Raw genomic sequence first — 17,096 nt, 5'->3', positions numbered from 1 at the left:
CCATAGATTATTATAAGTATATAGATGTAAGTGAGAATTAAGTCAAATAGAAATTCATGACTGTAATTCTGGGTTAATAGAATTACATGCAAGAGAAGTCCACTGTAATAGACCAGAACTCTGTAGAAATGTACTTAAAACAAGGATTCTTAAAACAAAATGTTAACTCAGTGGAATTGATAAGACAATGGTTATCTCGTTTAGCATGGTGATTAATAGATCTTGAGTGCAGTCTGATTGAATTACTCTTACAACAAATAATGGTTTCCTAATGATATAATGATTGGCTTATACTCAGGATACTGCATATAAACTGGGACAAATTCAGCCAGAGAAGGGACTGGGGCAGACTCGGAGAAGACAGAGGACTGGAGGTGGGAGCTCAAGCTCTCAGAGCTAAGGAGAGACATTCATTCCATCTCCCACCTTTGTGGTGGCTGGAGGCTGGAGCACAAGCTTTCAGACTGAGACAGACTTCAAGACAGAGACCGCAATGGTGGGCCTCCTGTCTCCCTCACAGAAAACTAGGCACATATTGGAGGACCTCCAGAAAGCTAGCCCAGGCCCCAGGCAAGGACACAGGACTGGGAAGGAGATAATAAAGCCTTTGGACTTTATCCCTGTTTATTATCATAGTGATTATTCTGCTGAAACGAAAGCTGGTGCAAAGACCTCCAGACAACCAACCAGGACATTACAGTCCACCCCTTGGATTCTCAAGGGAAATGAGTAAATTTGGAGAAAGAAGTAGTTTTGTGGGAAAATTAGTTAGTTGAATATGGATGTATTATTTGCAATGTGAATAGGACATCCATTTTGAGCACTTCTCAGCCATTGGCTATGTGGAGTTTAAAAATGACAAAGTCTAGTTATATAAACATGGGAGTCTTCTGCTTGGAAATAATCAGAGGCCATAGGTGCTAAGATCATCTAGTTAGAAAGAGTTTGGCATTTATGAGATCTCTAAGGGAGTAGAGAGAAAAGAGACCCCACAAAGGTCTTTGTAGTTAGGAGAGATATGATATTCCAGCAGAAGAAACGGAAGAGACAAGTGTCATGGAAAGTCTCCAAATACTTGATTATCCAAGCTCCTAGTTCTTCCTTCCTCCATTTTGGGGGGAAATTTTGAGTTTTGTTTCATTACTTCTTGATATCTTATAGAGCCATTAGCTTCAAGTCATTCCAAACTAAATGTTAAAAAAAAAAAAACAAAAAAAAAAAACAAAGAAAAAATACTTTGTAAAATAAAGGCAAATGAAATTTACATCAAAAGATATTTGGCAAACATCGAGGAAGGGACACAGTGATGATAGTGAGGCATCCTATCTTCATCAAGCACAGAAAATTTCATGTTAACTTTATGTCTTTAGACAAAGTTAGGAAAGTGATACCTCTTCAACTGCACAATTACATAGGATATGGAATATGGGGTATCTTCCTCATATAAACAAAGAGGAACCTCAATGTTAGTTGTTGGAACCATAGTTTGAGCTTCAAATATGTCTCCACTGGAAATGTATATGGGAATGTAGATCTCCTCCTCCTTTTCCTTCTCCTCCTGCTCCTCTTCCTCCTCCTCTTCATCCTCCTCAGTCCTACTCCTTCTCCTCCGACTTCTCTCTTGTTCATGTTCTTGTTGTTATGGTGTGTTGTTGTTGTTGTTCTTCTTCTTCTTCTCCTTCTTCTTCTTCCTCTTCTTTTTCTTCTTCATGAAGTCATGTCCATGAGTCAAGAGGTAGACACTACCATCATTATTCCAATAATGATACTAGGATGCTTATAGAAATTTCTAATATTTTTATTCTTTTAGAAGGTCAAGAGGTCATTCTCTAATCCAGGAGGTTAGGGAAGGAAGCTACAAACAAGGCTTACCAAAGACCCTGCTAACTCCAAGGAAATACTTCTCAAGAGCTTGGATGAGAGTCTTTTACCATTAAATTGATGTTAAAATTAAGCAGATGTTCAACTCAGATCATCACCTTCTTAACTGGGTTCCGATTTTACAGAAAACTTATGGGGATTTATAGTCAAAAGGTCAAAAGAAGTGGAAGTATTGCATGTTGATAGAATTTTTTATCTGACATGTGTAAATACTGAGGAAGGTTGTGCGCTACAGTGGATGGAACACTAGGTCTAGTATCAGACGTCCTCTGTACTTTGCTACTTTTGGAGCTTTGGCCCCATCCATTATATCACTGGGCTCTAGCTCATTCTTCTGTGAAACAAAACGACTTCCAAGGTTTCTTCTCTCTTCAGAGCTAGTCCTAAAGTTCGAGTTACTCATGACTCTCTCTACTTTCTGCCCCATTTTTTGAATAATAGTTGCCTCTATTGTAATTTCCCCACATAAAAAGAATATAGTTTTGACTCTTCAATTCTGTTTTCAGTAATGTGTCCCACTGTTAGTGCCTTCACATAGGAAAAAACACAATGCTGATTCAGCTATGATTTTACTTTTCCCCGTGGTGAGTCATCATTCCATAACCATCACCTTACCTTATCTGTTCTCCTGGGTCTTTTCTGCAAGGGCCACAAGTCTAACATTTTCAGGACTAGGTGTCAGGTTAGGCTTTTTTTAGCTAAAGGGATTTGTTTTCTAATTGGAATAGCCTACTTCATCCTTTTCACTCTACTTCCCCTATAATTAATTCCAGGTTAGTATCAGATAGTCATATGGAAGATTTCTACTTTCTATTATCTTTCTCTGAATCCATCCAAATTTATGAAAATATGAGATTCTACACTTGTGGGAAAATGTTTTGATTATGGGTTTTAGGAAAGATTTTACTTTAGATCTTTAGACCTGTGAACAAACAAATTTATCCACCCTGTTCTCCCCAAAATTTATCCCCTGGTGTTAGGGAAGATCAAATGTGCCCCCAACCTGCAGCGGAGGAGCAGTCTGGCTTAGCAATAGTGTGGTATTTCAATGATTCAGGGAAACTTTCTCAGAGCAACTCAACTTATCAATAGCTCCACCTGCTAACTCGTGATTTGTAAACCTTTTATGAGGTCAAATTCCAAATGGTTCCAGAGTTGAAGTTGTTGAAAAGTACACATTAGCCTGCATATCTCACTGCAATGGTTCATTCTCTTCTTATAGAACTTAGAGAGATTTAGCAGCCACCCCTTTGAGGACCCAAACTTCTAGTGGGAATACAGAATGGGGAAATGAGCCAATAGGTCAATGAAACAATTTGCAAAGTAAACTTATAAAAATGTGTTGAAAATAAATGTAAGGTAATATCTGTGGAGGGGGAGGCTCTGCAATGGGGGAAAAGCCTAGGAAAAACCTGCAACGAAAGTGTCGTTTGAACTAAGCTTTGTGAAGATTTGGAATTCTAAGAGGCAAGGAAGAAATGGATCCTAGGCATAATAACTACAAAAGCCTTATAGCATAGAGTGTTGTGTGAGAAACATCAAGAGTACCAGTTAGTCTGAACCATGAAATAGATGAAGTCCACACTGGACAGGTGGGTATTAGCTGGGTTGTAAAGGACGTTAAATGTTTTAAAAAGTTACATTTGAACCCAGAGGTAACAGGGAACTATTGAGGTTTGTTTATTATGAGCTCAAACCAATTTTTATATATTGGGATTTTAGCCATAGGTAAGGAAATTTGGATGATTTTTACTGTAGGGATAAAGAATTTTATTTTATGCTTCAAGGATGGTATTAGTCCAAGATGTATAGATCTTTGAGTTATGGACATAGTAATTATGAGATGACCAAGCATAAGAATACAGAAAGAGAAGAGAAGATGGCCCAGAACAATACTATGGGGGAAACTAATGCATGTATAGTTAAATATGGACTATAATTCAGCAAAGGATATTGATAAGTGGAAATGAGAAAAAGAAAGGGAATGGGAAAGGATACAGACAAAGACAGAGAAAGAGGGACAGGGAGGCAAAGAGAAAAGGATTAGAGAAAACCAGAGAGAAGAGAGTAAAGAGAAAAGAAGGTAGTCAAAAGAATAAAATGTTGTAAAGAGGCGTAAAAGAATGTGAATTAAGGTAAGGCCACCAAATTTGGCTAACCTGAGACCATTAGAGGTTTGTTGGAAGTGAGTGTTGATGACTGAAGAATTACTACAAATATTTCAAAAGGAGAGGAGAGGCAATAATAATAAAAAGGAGCTGTTAGGAGATGGCAATTCCCTCTCCATTTTGGATGGCATTTTGCCATGTCTTGCTATAAATCTTCCATGGGAAAACTACACAAAATCAAATACAGGCCTTTTTAGAACGTTTTTACCCAACATAGGTATCAATAGAGCAAACTCTACCTGAAAAAAAATTCTGTGCCATGTAATAACACGGATTTCCAAAAAGCAAACTAAAAGTAATGGGAACACAACTTTGTTGTCCCACAGCTTATGTCTTTTTATACTCTGGATGCATGTACAACATATTGTCCCATGCATGTATAGGCACACATATGTACACATGCATATGGAACATCAGGAGGTAATTGTGGGGATAAATTCTAACACTCTAACGGTTTAAACTGATGTTTCTTCTTTCTTGGCATTCTTTTCACAGCTGGCTGAAAAATATGGCCCCATCTATACTCTTCATTTTGGAAGTAGGCGTATTGTGGTTCTATATGGATATAAAATTATGAAAGAAGCTCTAATTGATCAAGGAGATGCTTTTGTAGACAGAGGAAGTGTTCCCATATTTGATGATATAATCAAAAGAAAAGGTAAGTTTAGTTTATTCAAAAGAGTGATTGAAATGCAAAAGAGTATATCAGAATATATCTAGTAGAATCAAATAATTCAATGCTGAGCCTAGTTATTGGTTTCAGTTTTAATGTCTATTTTCAACACCTAAGACAAAGCCTAAACGTGGTAGTACTTGTGCTAAATGCAGTAGCATTGCATTTTGGTTCCAAGTGAATAAAATTAAATTTGATGAAAGAATTAGGCCAAAATCCCATGGCCATTATGCACACTGTGCTCTCTGCCACCTTCAGTGTTAGAATGACCAATGTCCTTTTCTTCTCTTTTGTCTAGGAATTGTTTTAAATGATGGAGAAAGTTGGAAGCAAATGCGTAGATTTTCCCTTATGACCCTAAGGAACTTTGGAATGGGGAAAAGAAGTATTGAAGAAAGAGTTCAAGAAGAAGCCCAATGTCTCGTGGAGGAATTCAGGAAAACAAAGGGTTGGTTTTCTTTTCTTTCCTCCCGGGGATGGGTAGTTCAATTGCCCATCCACAGCTTATATACTATTTACTTTGGCAATCATTCTAAATGTTGGCCTCTGTCTACTGAAAAGGCAAGCACTGTGCTGGGCCAGAAAACTCCCTTCTTTGTTCTCATACTCTAATATCAGAAGTTAGTCTAGTTTTCTAGAAGGGTAAAGAAAATTGTCGAGGAGAACAACATCTTCTAACCTTGGAGGAAATAAACATGGCATGGGGAGAAGAAATGTCCAATTTCTACATAACTGGAATATTTTTGTTAAACGTGTTTTTTTTTTCCTTTTGTTCACTTTTCACTACATTAGGTCAGTCCACTGATCCCACCTTCATCCTTGGCTGTGCCCCATGCAATGTGATCTGTTCTGTCCTCTTCCATGATAGATTTAAGTACAATAATGAGAAATTTCTATATCTGATGAAACTGTTAAATGAAAACTTTCAGCTCCTTAATTCACGATGGACACAGGTAAGACCAGAGCTGTCTTCATATTTTGTGGCTGTTTGCTCAGTTTCAGCAACAGGACTGATATACCATAGATTCTCAACTCTTAGCAAAATCTTCAACACACAGGAACACACACCCTTTGTGTATTATGCACTCAAGGACAATAATATCATGTAATATTTTTGGCTCTGAAATGAGATATTCTTTTCGCAGTATTCTGTGAACTACTTTTAGGTCATACAAATATTTAAGAAATAGAGAGAACTGTCTGATTAGATCTTAGGATATTCCAAGTATGATAATGCTCATAGATGTGGGCAAGTAAAATTGTTATTTACAAAGAGCCTGCAAACCATTCTTAAAGGATTAGGGAGGACAGCTGGCCAAAGCTTAAGAAAGTCATCTACAGATTACATCAGTGTTATGGCTTAGTCTCTACAATGTATGGACATGTAGGATCAAAGCAGTCATTCACTGAAATCAGAACTAAGGATCTTCATTCCTTTTCCTTCTACCCACTAAAGGTGCCTATTCCTCTCACTTCAGGTGTTGAGCTTCTCTGACATGTTCTAATCTCTAATTAGTTGCTCCTCTCCCCAGTCTTAATCACCAGTCCTACTAGAATTTAACTGCGTTATACTTTACTAATCATAACTGGAGGCATCCCATTATTGGATGACAAAGAAGCATTGTCTCCTATCCAGGTTTCTGTCTTTGCTCCATGTTCCTTTCTGTCAGGCAAATGACATTGCTACCACCTGAAACTGAATGACTTCTGACTTCCCTAGTTTCATTGTATACTATCCTGAAATTTGTTCTGTCCAGTTAGGATAAGATGTTTTGTTTGCTGATGGCTGGTAGAAATTCTCCCCTTTTTTTCAAATCAATACTAAGTCTTTTTTGAATGGATGCTTTCAAAACACACACACACACACACACACACACACACACACACACACTGCTATTTTACTGTAAAGATTGTGTGAATAGATTGGTCTCAAAAAAGTAGGAAAGTCTTAATTTTTCCTCACAAATATTTATTTAAATGTATTTAAATAATAGTAAATGTCAAAAAAAAATTGTTGTGGGAAAATTAGCATGTTGAAAAACTGTTGGTGTTTGGATTGTTCAGGTAACCTGGAAATCATATCTGTCTTATGAACTAGCAATACCATGATTTGGCCAGTATGCCCCCAAAAAAATAAAAAAAAAGAAGAAGAAGAAAGTGTGTAAAACTGAAAGTTATATGCAAAAAAAATTAAATTGAGTTTTTTAGGGGGCTTCAAAGTACTGGAAACTAAGGGACTTTTCATTAATTGGAAATAACTGAATAAATTCTGGGATATGACTATAACAGAATTTTATGTTTTGAGAAATGATGAAAGGTAGACCTGTACACATGGGAAGACTTTATGAATGGTTGCCAAAAAAGTGAGTAGAACCAATTTGTGCAATGAGAAAAACAATGGGAAGATAAATATCATGCAAGGCTAATGTACTTTAATTGATATAAAAACTCACCATGATTCCAGAGGAACCAAAATGAAACCTGCTATGTTCCTTCTGACAGAGAAATGATGGACTCGAAATATAAAATGTGGTGCATGTTTCTGGCTATTGCCAAGGAGGGGCTTTGTTTTGCTTGACTTTGTATACATGTTTCAAGGGGTTTGTTTTTCTTTTTTTTTTTTTCAGTATGTGGAGAAGACAAGACCCTCTTTGTAAATAAAAATGAATAGAATAGAAGAGTTTATAATTAGAAATATAGAGTTGTCGTCTCTTTATGACAGTAAACTCATATGTGTTTGCTTGGGTTTGGGGGGGGGGGGCGATATAGCTCTACAACTTTTTACCAGGATTCAGAGTGTACCTCCCTGGAAAACATAAAACATTTTTTAAAAATGTTGAAGAACTGAAACATTTCATTTTGCAAAGAGTGAAAGAGCATCAAAAAGTACTAGATCCCACCAACCCTCAAGACTTCATTGACTGCTACCTCTCCAAAATGCAGCAGGTAGGATGCTGAATTAACTTAAAGGTGCAGCTAGGTGACTACTTAAGGAAAATTGTAAAAAGGAAATTTCTGTTCACTCATAGGTTGATTGGATGAAATTCACTTTCCTTACAACATTTGAAATTCTGTATTCTCTGACAATAAAATTTTCTCTCAATTTCGCATTTTGAAAATCTGAAATTTCTGCTGCTGCTGCTTGTTTTATTAAGATGCTGTCCTGTTTGGGAGTGAAAATATCAGCATGAGGGGTCACTTACCAGTTCATTAAAGTTTTGCATGAATTACTTGATTAGGCCCTTTTCATACCTTGTACATTATTGATATTAAATAGAGAACTGAAAAGGATCCAGCTCTTTCCTGTTACATATAAGGAATTAAGGAACTTTCCCATGGCCATATATGCATGCCTCTTAGCTGGGGTAATTTTAAATCCAGTTCTTCCTGATTCAAAGTTTAGTGCTCTATCCATTATGCCATTTTGTTTGAGGGAAAGAAGGTTCCCTGGAAAGGGCAAACCTATGGCTGGAGAGTAGAAGCCTAAGAGTGTTGGTAAGTTCTAGTCTATTGGAGTTGGCAATTGTCACATGCTTTCTAGAGCCCCCAAGCTGGGGTGCCAAAATGTACTGTTTTAGTGGAGAAGTGAAGAAGGCCGAAGCCCCCCGAGGATGGTGAAAATATGGAGTCCATTTATTCCAAGGTCTTCCCCCTTTATATACCCTAATATCCATGTGCCCAGTATATATTAGTTTCTCAGGAAGGCTGAGAGCCCTCAGGGCAGATGGGGAGCTGAAGCAGACTTTGTCAGCAGGTTCCCTCTGAGCTGAAGGGTCTTAAACCTCACCCAGAATTCCCCCATTGTCTGTGACCTTCTACTGGCAAAATGAAGGTGGGGGAGGTTCCTAGGACAAGTACTTATGCACTCACATATTTCTTGTTTGCTAAAGTCTTTCCCTGCTGTCTCTCATTATTTCATCCATTGGTACCTCTGTTCTAGGAAAAAGATAAGCCCCACTCTGAATTTGACTTAGAGAATCTAGTAATGACTGGAGTAAACTTATTTGCTGCTGGAACAGAGACAACCAGCAGCACTCTAAGATATGGCCTGCTGCTGATTCTGAAGCATCCTGAGGTCCAAGGTAAAGTACAAGAACTGCCATGCTTATAGACCAGCTTACTGTCCCAGCCCTGTACCTTGCTCGGGGGCTAGCCCCACTTTCTGACTTTTGGGGTTTGTATGACTTCCACACAGAGCAGCAACAGGTCAGACAGTAGCATAGAACACTTGGCCAAGACATAGTTATTTAAATATGTGAAGTTCTGTCATACGGAATTAAATTCACTTTAATATGTATAAAGTTCCTACTGTGCACTTTATGCTTATGTCCAAAAAAAGACCAATGAAAAACCCCTTTTCCTGTAAAGACATATTCTACCAGTGCTGGTTTTGTGGGAGCAGAACTAGGTACCAGGGAGAGAAGTTACAAACTGACAAATGGAAACTTCATTTAGGGAAAGACTTGCAAACTATGAAAGTTCTCCCAAAGCCCATTTAGCTGTATAGCTGCCCTTGAGGTAATGAGTTCTCCTTCACAGGAGGTTCTCAAGCATAATCTTGATGAACCTTTGTTCATTCCATGAGAAATAGGATTACTGAAAAAGTAGATGCTGCAATTAATAGGACACTGGCCTGGAGTCTAGAGAAACTGAATTCAAATCCAGCCTCTAATACTCAACATTTAGTGGCTGTATGGCCCTAGGTAAGTCACTTAACCCCATATATACCTTGCCCAAAAACTATGCGCTTATCTATATCTACAGATAGATAACTAACTATATAACAATCAGATAGAGTCTCTATTATATTATAATATATATTACATATACTATGTTATAATAGACATAATAGAATATCTCTATTATACAAAGATAACGGCACAACCAGCATGGATGGTCATAGGTAAAAATGAGGCATTTCAAATGCCAAAAGTGATGTCCCAGAAGCTTAGATGTTGAGTCAGGAACTGAAATATATATATATATATATATATATATATATATATATATATATATATATATATATTTATAAACATATATTTATATATGTGTGTGTATATATATATATATATGGTGAAGGGTTTAAATCAAAATGATAATGTCATCCCCAGCACTATCAAATTCAAATGAAGATATCTACTTTCTTTGAGAATACTAAATGGCATTATATAGAAAGGATGTAAGGTTTGCAAGTCAGTTGACATATTATTTCATCTGATGTCCTCTAAGGGAGGGGCAGCTATTATATGCATTGTATAAATCATAAAATAACAGGTTTTGAAGTACAGGGAATCTTGGAAGACACATAGTTTGTGATCCTCATTTTTCACCTGAGGAAAATCAGGCTAGAAAGGCTTAATGATGTGGCCGAATGGATACAGATGAGGTATAAAGAGGAATATAAACATAGTTCTTCTTGATTCCTACCCACTGAGCCACAGAGAATTATCCCATTGCTGCTGCTAAAGCCTGAGGAGAAACAGGACCCTGAGCCCCTCTGAGAATCATTGCAGATCATATGATCAGGCAGATACTCCACACAAGCTCTGTTGGGCATTCTGAGAAGATCTGGGAATCCAGTGATTATTCCTGTTTTAATTCCTGCAGCAAAAATTCATGAGGAAATTGATCGTGTGATTGGACATAATCGAGCTCCTTCCATAAAGGACAGACAAGATATGCCCTATATGGATGCTGTGGTACACGAAGTGCAAAGATTTGCTAACATCATACCTCTCAACCTGTCCCATGCAGTGACTCGGGACATCCAGTTGCAAGAATATTTCATCCCCAAGGTCAGTAATCATGGGGGAATGGGATCTAGTGTTGGAAGACATCTCAAATATAATCTGATTTAGTGATCTCATTTTAGACATGAGAAAATCAAGTCCCATTGTCACAATCTCATAGGAAATCTTCTGTTACATATAGCTAACTTAGATGCAGTGCTGAATGAAGAATGAGAAAAAGGTATTTGTTATACTGTTTCTTCCTGCTTCCCAATCACCACAGCAACAACACAGAAAGCAAATATATAGAAAAAATAATGGAAAGATTGCTCAAAATGATTTTCTTTTTTTTTTTCATTTCTTCTTATTAGACAGTGAAGTGGATTGGGGAAATATTATTATCTGTCCCATTGTGCAGGTGGGCACACTGAGTTTCAAGTCAGATGAATTGCCTAGGGTCATTTAAAATGTTGGAATAAAGATTAAATCCTAGATATAAATTCCCAAAAACTGCTTTTCAGGGTTACTTAAAACATTGATTGAGTGAATTTGAATTAGACTGAGCTTTTATTTTTGTAGCATTGGATCAGCCGAATTATTCTCCCTCAAAGAAAGAAGGGAGCATTTCAACTACTTTCACATTTAATATATCCCCTGAGTGCATTATTCGGTTCAAATCCTCAAGGCTTCAGAAAGAATCTCCTGTGTGAGGATTGCTGGGCCACATTCTGCTGACACCAAACAAGACTAGAAGGTTTTTGACTATTGAGGACCTTGACTTCTCTTGGAGAAAGAATAATTTAGCACAGAAAGTTCCAGTCAAAGGATCCATTTTCTTTTTCACATCCAAGTTGTGACTTGATTGACAGGATGATATTCTGTTGAAGAAACTCCCTCAGTAGGAAGTCTGATCTGTTCCTACTTTCTTTAATCATTGCCAGGGACACGGGCATTTCTCTTATTTTGCCCAGAGTTGCCCAGGCATTAGGTGTACACATACTGCATAGATCATGGAACTGAGGGGACAGTGAGCATAAAGAGTTCAATGTCTTTATCAAAGTTTCCTTGGTGATACCCAAAGTCAATCTGTGAGAAAAACTAAGGATTCTCAAAGGATGAAGTGAGGAAAGTGTGCCTTCTAGCCATGGGCCATAACTACTAAAAAGGCAAGAAGAGCAGAGAGGGAGCATTGTGGATGGGAAATAGCAGTTGGACCAGTTTAGGCTAGAATCCCAAAGAAGGTGTGATAGAGACAATAATGGAGATATCAATGTGAAAAGATAGACTAGAACCTATGCAAATTCTTAATAGCTAGATATCCCAATTACCACAATGCAAGAATTTTGTACTAGAGACAGGAGGGAGCCACTGAAGGTCCTTGGAATTGACATAGCAAGGCTATCCATGATTATAATTGACTCTAATTTCTTCCCTTTAGGGCACAACAATCTTCCCACTTCTCTTCCCAATCTTGTTTGACAGCAAAGAGTTTCCTAACCCTGAACGGTTTGATCCCCGACACTTCCTGGATGAGAATGGGAAATTCAAAAAAAGTGACTACTTCATGCCTTTTTCCATTGGTAAAAAGAAACCCTTCATATCTGCACCTCTCACTCTAATGGGAGAATCCTGTTCCCTCTCTAACCCTCCTCTCACTGAGATTCCTCCCAGTGGTCCTTCTGAGGACAGCCCACTATGGCATGTGACTCACTTTGTTTTCTAGTCTTCCTATGTCCTGGCTTCTTCTGCCAGTCCTCGCAAGATGAGCTGAGCATCGTGGCTGCTCACCTATCCCCTTCCTTATTATGGAACTATGATTCCATTGCATGATTTTCTCCACAAGGGCTCACTTTGGGAAGAGTGGTGTGAAGAGGGAATTCCTTTTGGCTCCTAGTGAAAGTTAATGATTGAACTATATGTCACAACAATAGATTTCACTATTTCTGCCCACCTACATCCTTCTCTTTTACTTTGCCCCCACAAATGTCTAGGCCCAATGAGTCTGTTTCACTTTGGCTGACACTATGATATCGCATGAAGTTTTCTATGTGTAATTTTATTTCTTTTCAGGAAAAAGGTCTTGTCTTGGAGAGGGCCTGGCAAGAATGGAGTTGTTTTTATTCTTTACCACAATTCTACAGAACTTCACCCTCAAATCAGTTGAAGATCCAAATGAAATCAGCAGGAAGACCAAGCAGGTTGGGTTCACCAACCTTCCACGATTTTATGAGCTATGCTTTCTTCCTCGCTAAAAAAAGAACACAAACTTGATTGGAAAAATTAGCCAGTCAACTTCACCTTCTGGATTCAAAGTTCTCATTTTTTTTTTGCATGAATCTCCTTGAAGGAAGGAAACTTTCTCACCTTTTGATTAAAAAGGATCTTAATTTCCAAAGACAAAAGAAGCTAGTAGAATACCTTGTATGTCATTGCATAATAGGTGTTGCTTTATAGACATTCATGTGTAATCCAATGCTCCAGCCATGCTATAATCCATATCCTCAAATTCCATTGTCAGGTTTCAGAGGAAGTTCTGTAAAATATCCTTCCAAAACCTGTATTAGTTTGTACTTTTCAAATAACCTCAAGGATAATCTTATTCTGTATCATACAGCTTTTCTTTGCAAATTTGTGATATAATAAACATGGTTGTGATGCTAATAACCCTGTGATATGAAAATGTGTGCCTGCACTTGCACACTTTGTGGATTCATGACTTCAGAAGCAGCATGGTAATGTGAAAAGAGACCTAACTTTTGGAGCAGAGGACCTGGGTCCTTTCCTGTCTCTAATGTTAACAACTTGGGTGACTTTGAACAACTCACTTCACATGGACTCAGAGTTCCTTACTGACTCCCCATTCATGACCAGTGGAGATAATCAGTGCAACTGTATGTTGTGTTCTTTTTATGATGCGGTCTTTTTCCTCACAAGGATAAAAGGGTCTTACCTATACCTGGTCTTCGGGAGTCCCCAGACAATGAACTATCACTGTTCAATTCAAGGAAGAGTCAGCCAGAGGTACAAAAGTAAAAAGATTTATTTAAAGAATAGAAAGTTACATGATATGCAAGATAGAAAAAAAAAGGCACGTGTTTCTTTGTTACCATTAATTTTTATACCCTAACGCAATCTTCTCTTTGACCCTAGTAATAGACTCTCATCCAATCAGAAACTTCCTCATGGGTCTTTCGATCATTGGGTAAAAACAATTCATCAAGGTCAGCTAGTTCATCCTATTTTTTCACCATCATAAAGTCGAACAAAGTATACTGCATTCTTGTGATATCAAGCAAGGTTCTATATATCCTTTTATGCACTTAGACTGTTTATTCAGTCTGATCATAATCAGTTCAAAGTTCAGATGCTTGATTTCTTAACTCCTTTTCCGAAAGGCAGCTGCTTAAACAAAGGCTTAGTCTTATGATTACTTGTGTGTGTGTAATTTATCAATGATAACATTCCCATATTAACTCTTATCCCATCAATTTAGACGCCTCCCAACAACTATCTATGATTGATGAACCATTTTCAAGGGTGATATTTAAAGGAAAACACAATAGTGACAGACTTCTATGGCTAGGATAGTCACTAGGTGACTAAATCACTGTCCATTGATGGATCCAGAAATTTCTAGTTTTGTAGAATCTTCTACAGTTTAGGGCCCAACCAACCAAGATCACCTTCCTTCTACAACTCAACATACTACATCAATCTGCCAAAGGACTCTGATTTTATTCATGAAGTCCCAGAACAGGTCAGAATGCAGCTAATCATAATTCAACTCTGAAATCTGAGATCGTTATCTAGTCTTCTTGGGCATCATGTGACTTGCCTGTGGCTTTAAAGCCTGCTAAGCAGAATTCAGACCTATATTTCTGAGACTCTGAATTCAGTATTCTATCCACTATATTACATTGCCTCCTTTTCTTATGGCTCACATCTTCTGCATCCACACTTTTCATTTCATACCTCCATGGTTTCCCAGATCCTCACTCCATTTCTTTTATCACTTTCTTTCAGCCTCTTGATCCAAGAGAGAAGCTGCTCCATCTTAAATTGACTCCTCTCCAACCTTCCTTGTTGCCTTGCCCTATGGAGACATGCATTACTCTTGCCACATGCCTTCTCTGTTTCTACATTCTTACTACTGAGAACAGAATCCTTTTTCTGACTCCCAACCTCCCTCTCCTCAGCATCTATTCTAGGATGTCTTTTTTCTCCTGATACCTCTCACATCATCCCCAGTCTTCTCACCAGAACACTAAACTCAGTATTTCACTGAAAAAAATTGAGATTATTTAATTTTCTTTTCTCAAAAGTAAATGCTCTCACAGACATTAAAGTGTCTTTTAGTAAAAAAAAAAATTGTTGCCTTTAATTTGTCTTTAGTTTTTAATTTCTCTGAAATATTTTGTATCATTGGCCATAATCTCCTTCTGACTCAGTAATTCTCTCTGGATTTTCTTGGCACTTTACTTCTCTTCTAGATCTCTTCCTCCTCATTTCTGCTTTCGCATTGTGGTGAAGATCACTTGAAACAATAGTCTATACTCTAGGAACAAGTTTAGAATTTCACGATCAGTAAGGGTGGGAGAAGAGTGGGAGCAGTAGCTATGACAAATACTACTTTACCTATGTTAGTTATCTTATGGAAACACTCAGAACTATCATTTACAATTCTGATATAAGAGACAGAAGTGCCAAGTGTCTTCAATAACACTTTGAATTGTCCAGGAAATTGCATTTTTTAAAATGAGAAGCCAGAGTCCTTGGGAAACTGCAAAAGACACCGCTGGAGTGGGCAAGAGATAGAGATCAAAGCTAAAAGGAGCTCCAATGTGCTGGAGTCTTTTGGCAAGAGAAAGATGGTAGCTCCTGGATGCCCAATTAGTCATTTGGTCTTGTGAACTAATCTCTAAGATCCATTACTTCTATTTGCTGAAAGAATACACATGTTCTTACTCTCTCAATTTTGGAGTCTTGAAATAAAACCCTCTCTGGCTCACTTTAGTTATAACATTACCACTCTATTCATGACTATCTCATCCAAGTAGCCACTGTCATGTAACTTCTAAAAACCAAGACTGTTACCACTCACTTTTCCCAATACTGCTAAGAAGCAGTCTTTCTTTATAGTTCTGACAATTCCCAAGTAATGGCCAGGATAAAATTAGTGACTGTTTGGAAACTGAAGATATTTTTAGATAATGTAAGTTCTCTATTTCATTTAATGTCCATTTTCCTCCTAATGGATTATACTCAATTTTTCTGAGTAGGTTCCTTTCCCTTTCAGAATTTCATATTCCCAGGCTTCTGGTACTTTAATATAAAAGCTGCTTAATCTTGTATTATCCTGACTGTGGTTCCAAGATACTTGAATTACTTAAAACCTGTTAGAGTTCAAATGTTGGAGTTTGTTCTTCTCAGGGCACAGCCGGTTTAGAGGCTTAGAGCCCTTCGGATGTCTCCAAATCCAAAGGTTCTGTCCTTCAGCCTCTGCCTCTGCTTTCTTCTGCCTCCAACAGAGATGGAAGATCTCTCTTATCTCCTTCTGGGGAGCCCAGCCACCAACTTGCCGTGGAGAGAGGGCTTCTGGCGTAGCTCCACTGAAATCCGTCAAAAGTGTTCTCTGCAGCAGAGTCGTTCCTCTCGAGTCTAGCGCGATCAGCCAGCCAAGAGGAAAAAATGTATTCTGGAATGGCTGTCTCGCCTTATATGTGAACCTTCTGAGAGAATGGGATTATGGGTTTTCTCCCATAGTGCTCTCTGCCCAAAGAGCTTTAAGGTGTGGACTCCCTTGAGTAAAGGTGGGAACACAAGCCTTGTCTTGATTAGTTCTACTTAGTACCTTGTTTCAGGTTCTGGCCAAAACAACTTCTTGTAAGATTAGATCAACTCTAATTACTTAGCAGTTAGTAAGGATTCCAACATCTCCCCCTTTCTTTTGTTTTAAAACATAGGGGGTTTCTGAGGGGGTACACATAAATCCATCAATATGGGCCAGAACTTTGTAACAGATATACATGGTATACATAAATCCATCAATATGGGAGGCATTATACATAATTTACATGAGCACATAGCAATATAACACAGGCTAGTAGTAATGTAACAAATAACAAGAATCAATCTGAAAATTTACACATGTCCATAAGTCCTAGAAACAGTCCAATAGGATCCCATTGTCCATTAGTTCATGTGCCAGGAATCTAATAATTCTTGTGAGCACAATCAGCAACAGAACCACCCGATATTTCTTGGGTCTTCTCCTTTGTTTCAAGGGTCTGCTCCATCTTTCTGAGATGGACAAGGTGAATGCGGCTCATAGGCACCCATCTGATTCCTTCTCCACCTGTAGAGATGCAAGCAAATCCTCTCCCCCAAGCAGTTAGCCTATCTGGTCCCTTCCATTCACCACTTTCTGGGTCTCTCCACATCACCTGGCGATTATCTAAAGATAGTGGAGCTGCTCGCACTGGACACTGCTCTTCTGGTGGGTTATAAAACCTGTCTGCTGCAGCCAGTGCATCTTTATCAAAGATTAAAAAATTAATGGTATAGAGAACTAAATTTAGAAGTTCTCTAGGATTACCCGTGGCTCCCCCTTTCTTTTGTTTTTGGAGGAGTGTCTTAATGTCTCTG

At 38.1% G+C, this 17,096-nt stretch overlaps 1 protein-coding gene across 4 annotated transcripts in view; it reads left to right on the top strand.

Moving 5' to 3' along the window:
• Positions 1 to 13,115, top strand: part of LOC127552033 (cytochrome P450 2C23-like) — a 123,864-nt gene extending 110,749 nt beyond the window's left edge. For all 4 annotated transcript variants that reach the window (XM_051982389.1, XM_051982390.1, XM_051982388.1 and 1 more), the window contains 8 exons: positions 4,545 to 4,707; positions 5,021 to 5,170; positions 5,515 to 5,675; positions 7,492 to 7,668; positions 8,663 to 8,804; positions 10,330 to 10,517; positions 11,890 to 12,031; positions 12,522 to 13,115. In XM_051982389.1, the coding sequence (XP_051838349.1) occupies positions 4,545 to 4,707; positions 5,021 to 5,170; positions 5,515 to 5,675; positions 7,492 to 7,668; positions 8,663 to 8,804; positions 10,330 to 10,517; positions 11,890 to 12,031; positions 12,522 to 12,703 (1,305 nt within the window). In that variant the 3' untranslated portion in view covers positions 12,704 to 13,115. The remainder of the gene's footprint in view (positions 1 to 4,544; positions 4,708 to 5,020; positions 5,171 to 5,514; positions 5,676 to 7,491; positions 7,669 to 8,662; positions 8,805 to 10,329; positions 10,518 to 11,889; positions 12,032 to 12,521) is intronic.
• Positions 13,116 to 17,096: the final 3,981 nt, after the last annotated feature.

Source organism: Antechinus flavipes, chromosome 2 (genome assembly GCF_016432865.1).
Source record: "Antechinus flavipes isolate AdamAnt ecotype Samford, QLD, Australia chromosome 2, AdamAnt_v2, whole genome shotgun sequence".
Classification (NCBI taxonomy): domain Eukaryota; kingdom Metazoa; phylum Chordata; class Mammalia; order Dasyuromorphia; family Dasyuridae; genus Antechinus; species Antechinus flavipes.
Note: the sequence above shows the minus strand (reverse complement) of the source record. Positions and strands in the feature narration are given on the sequence as shown.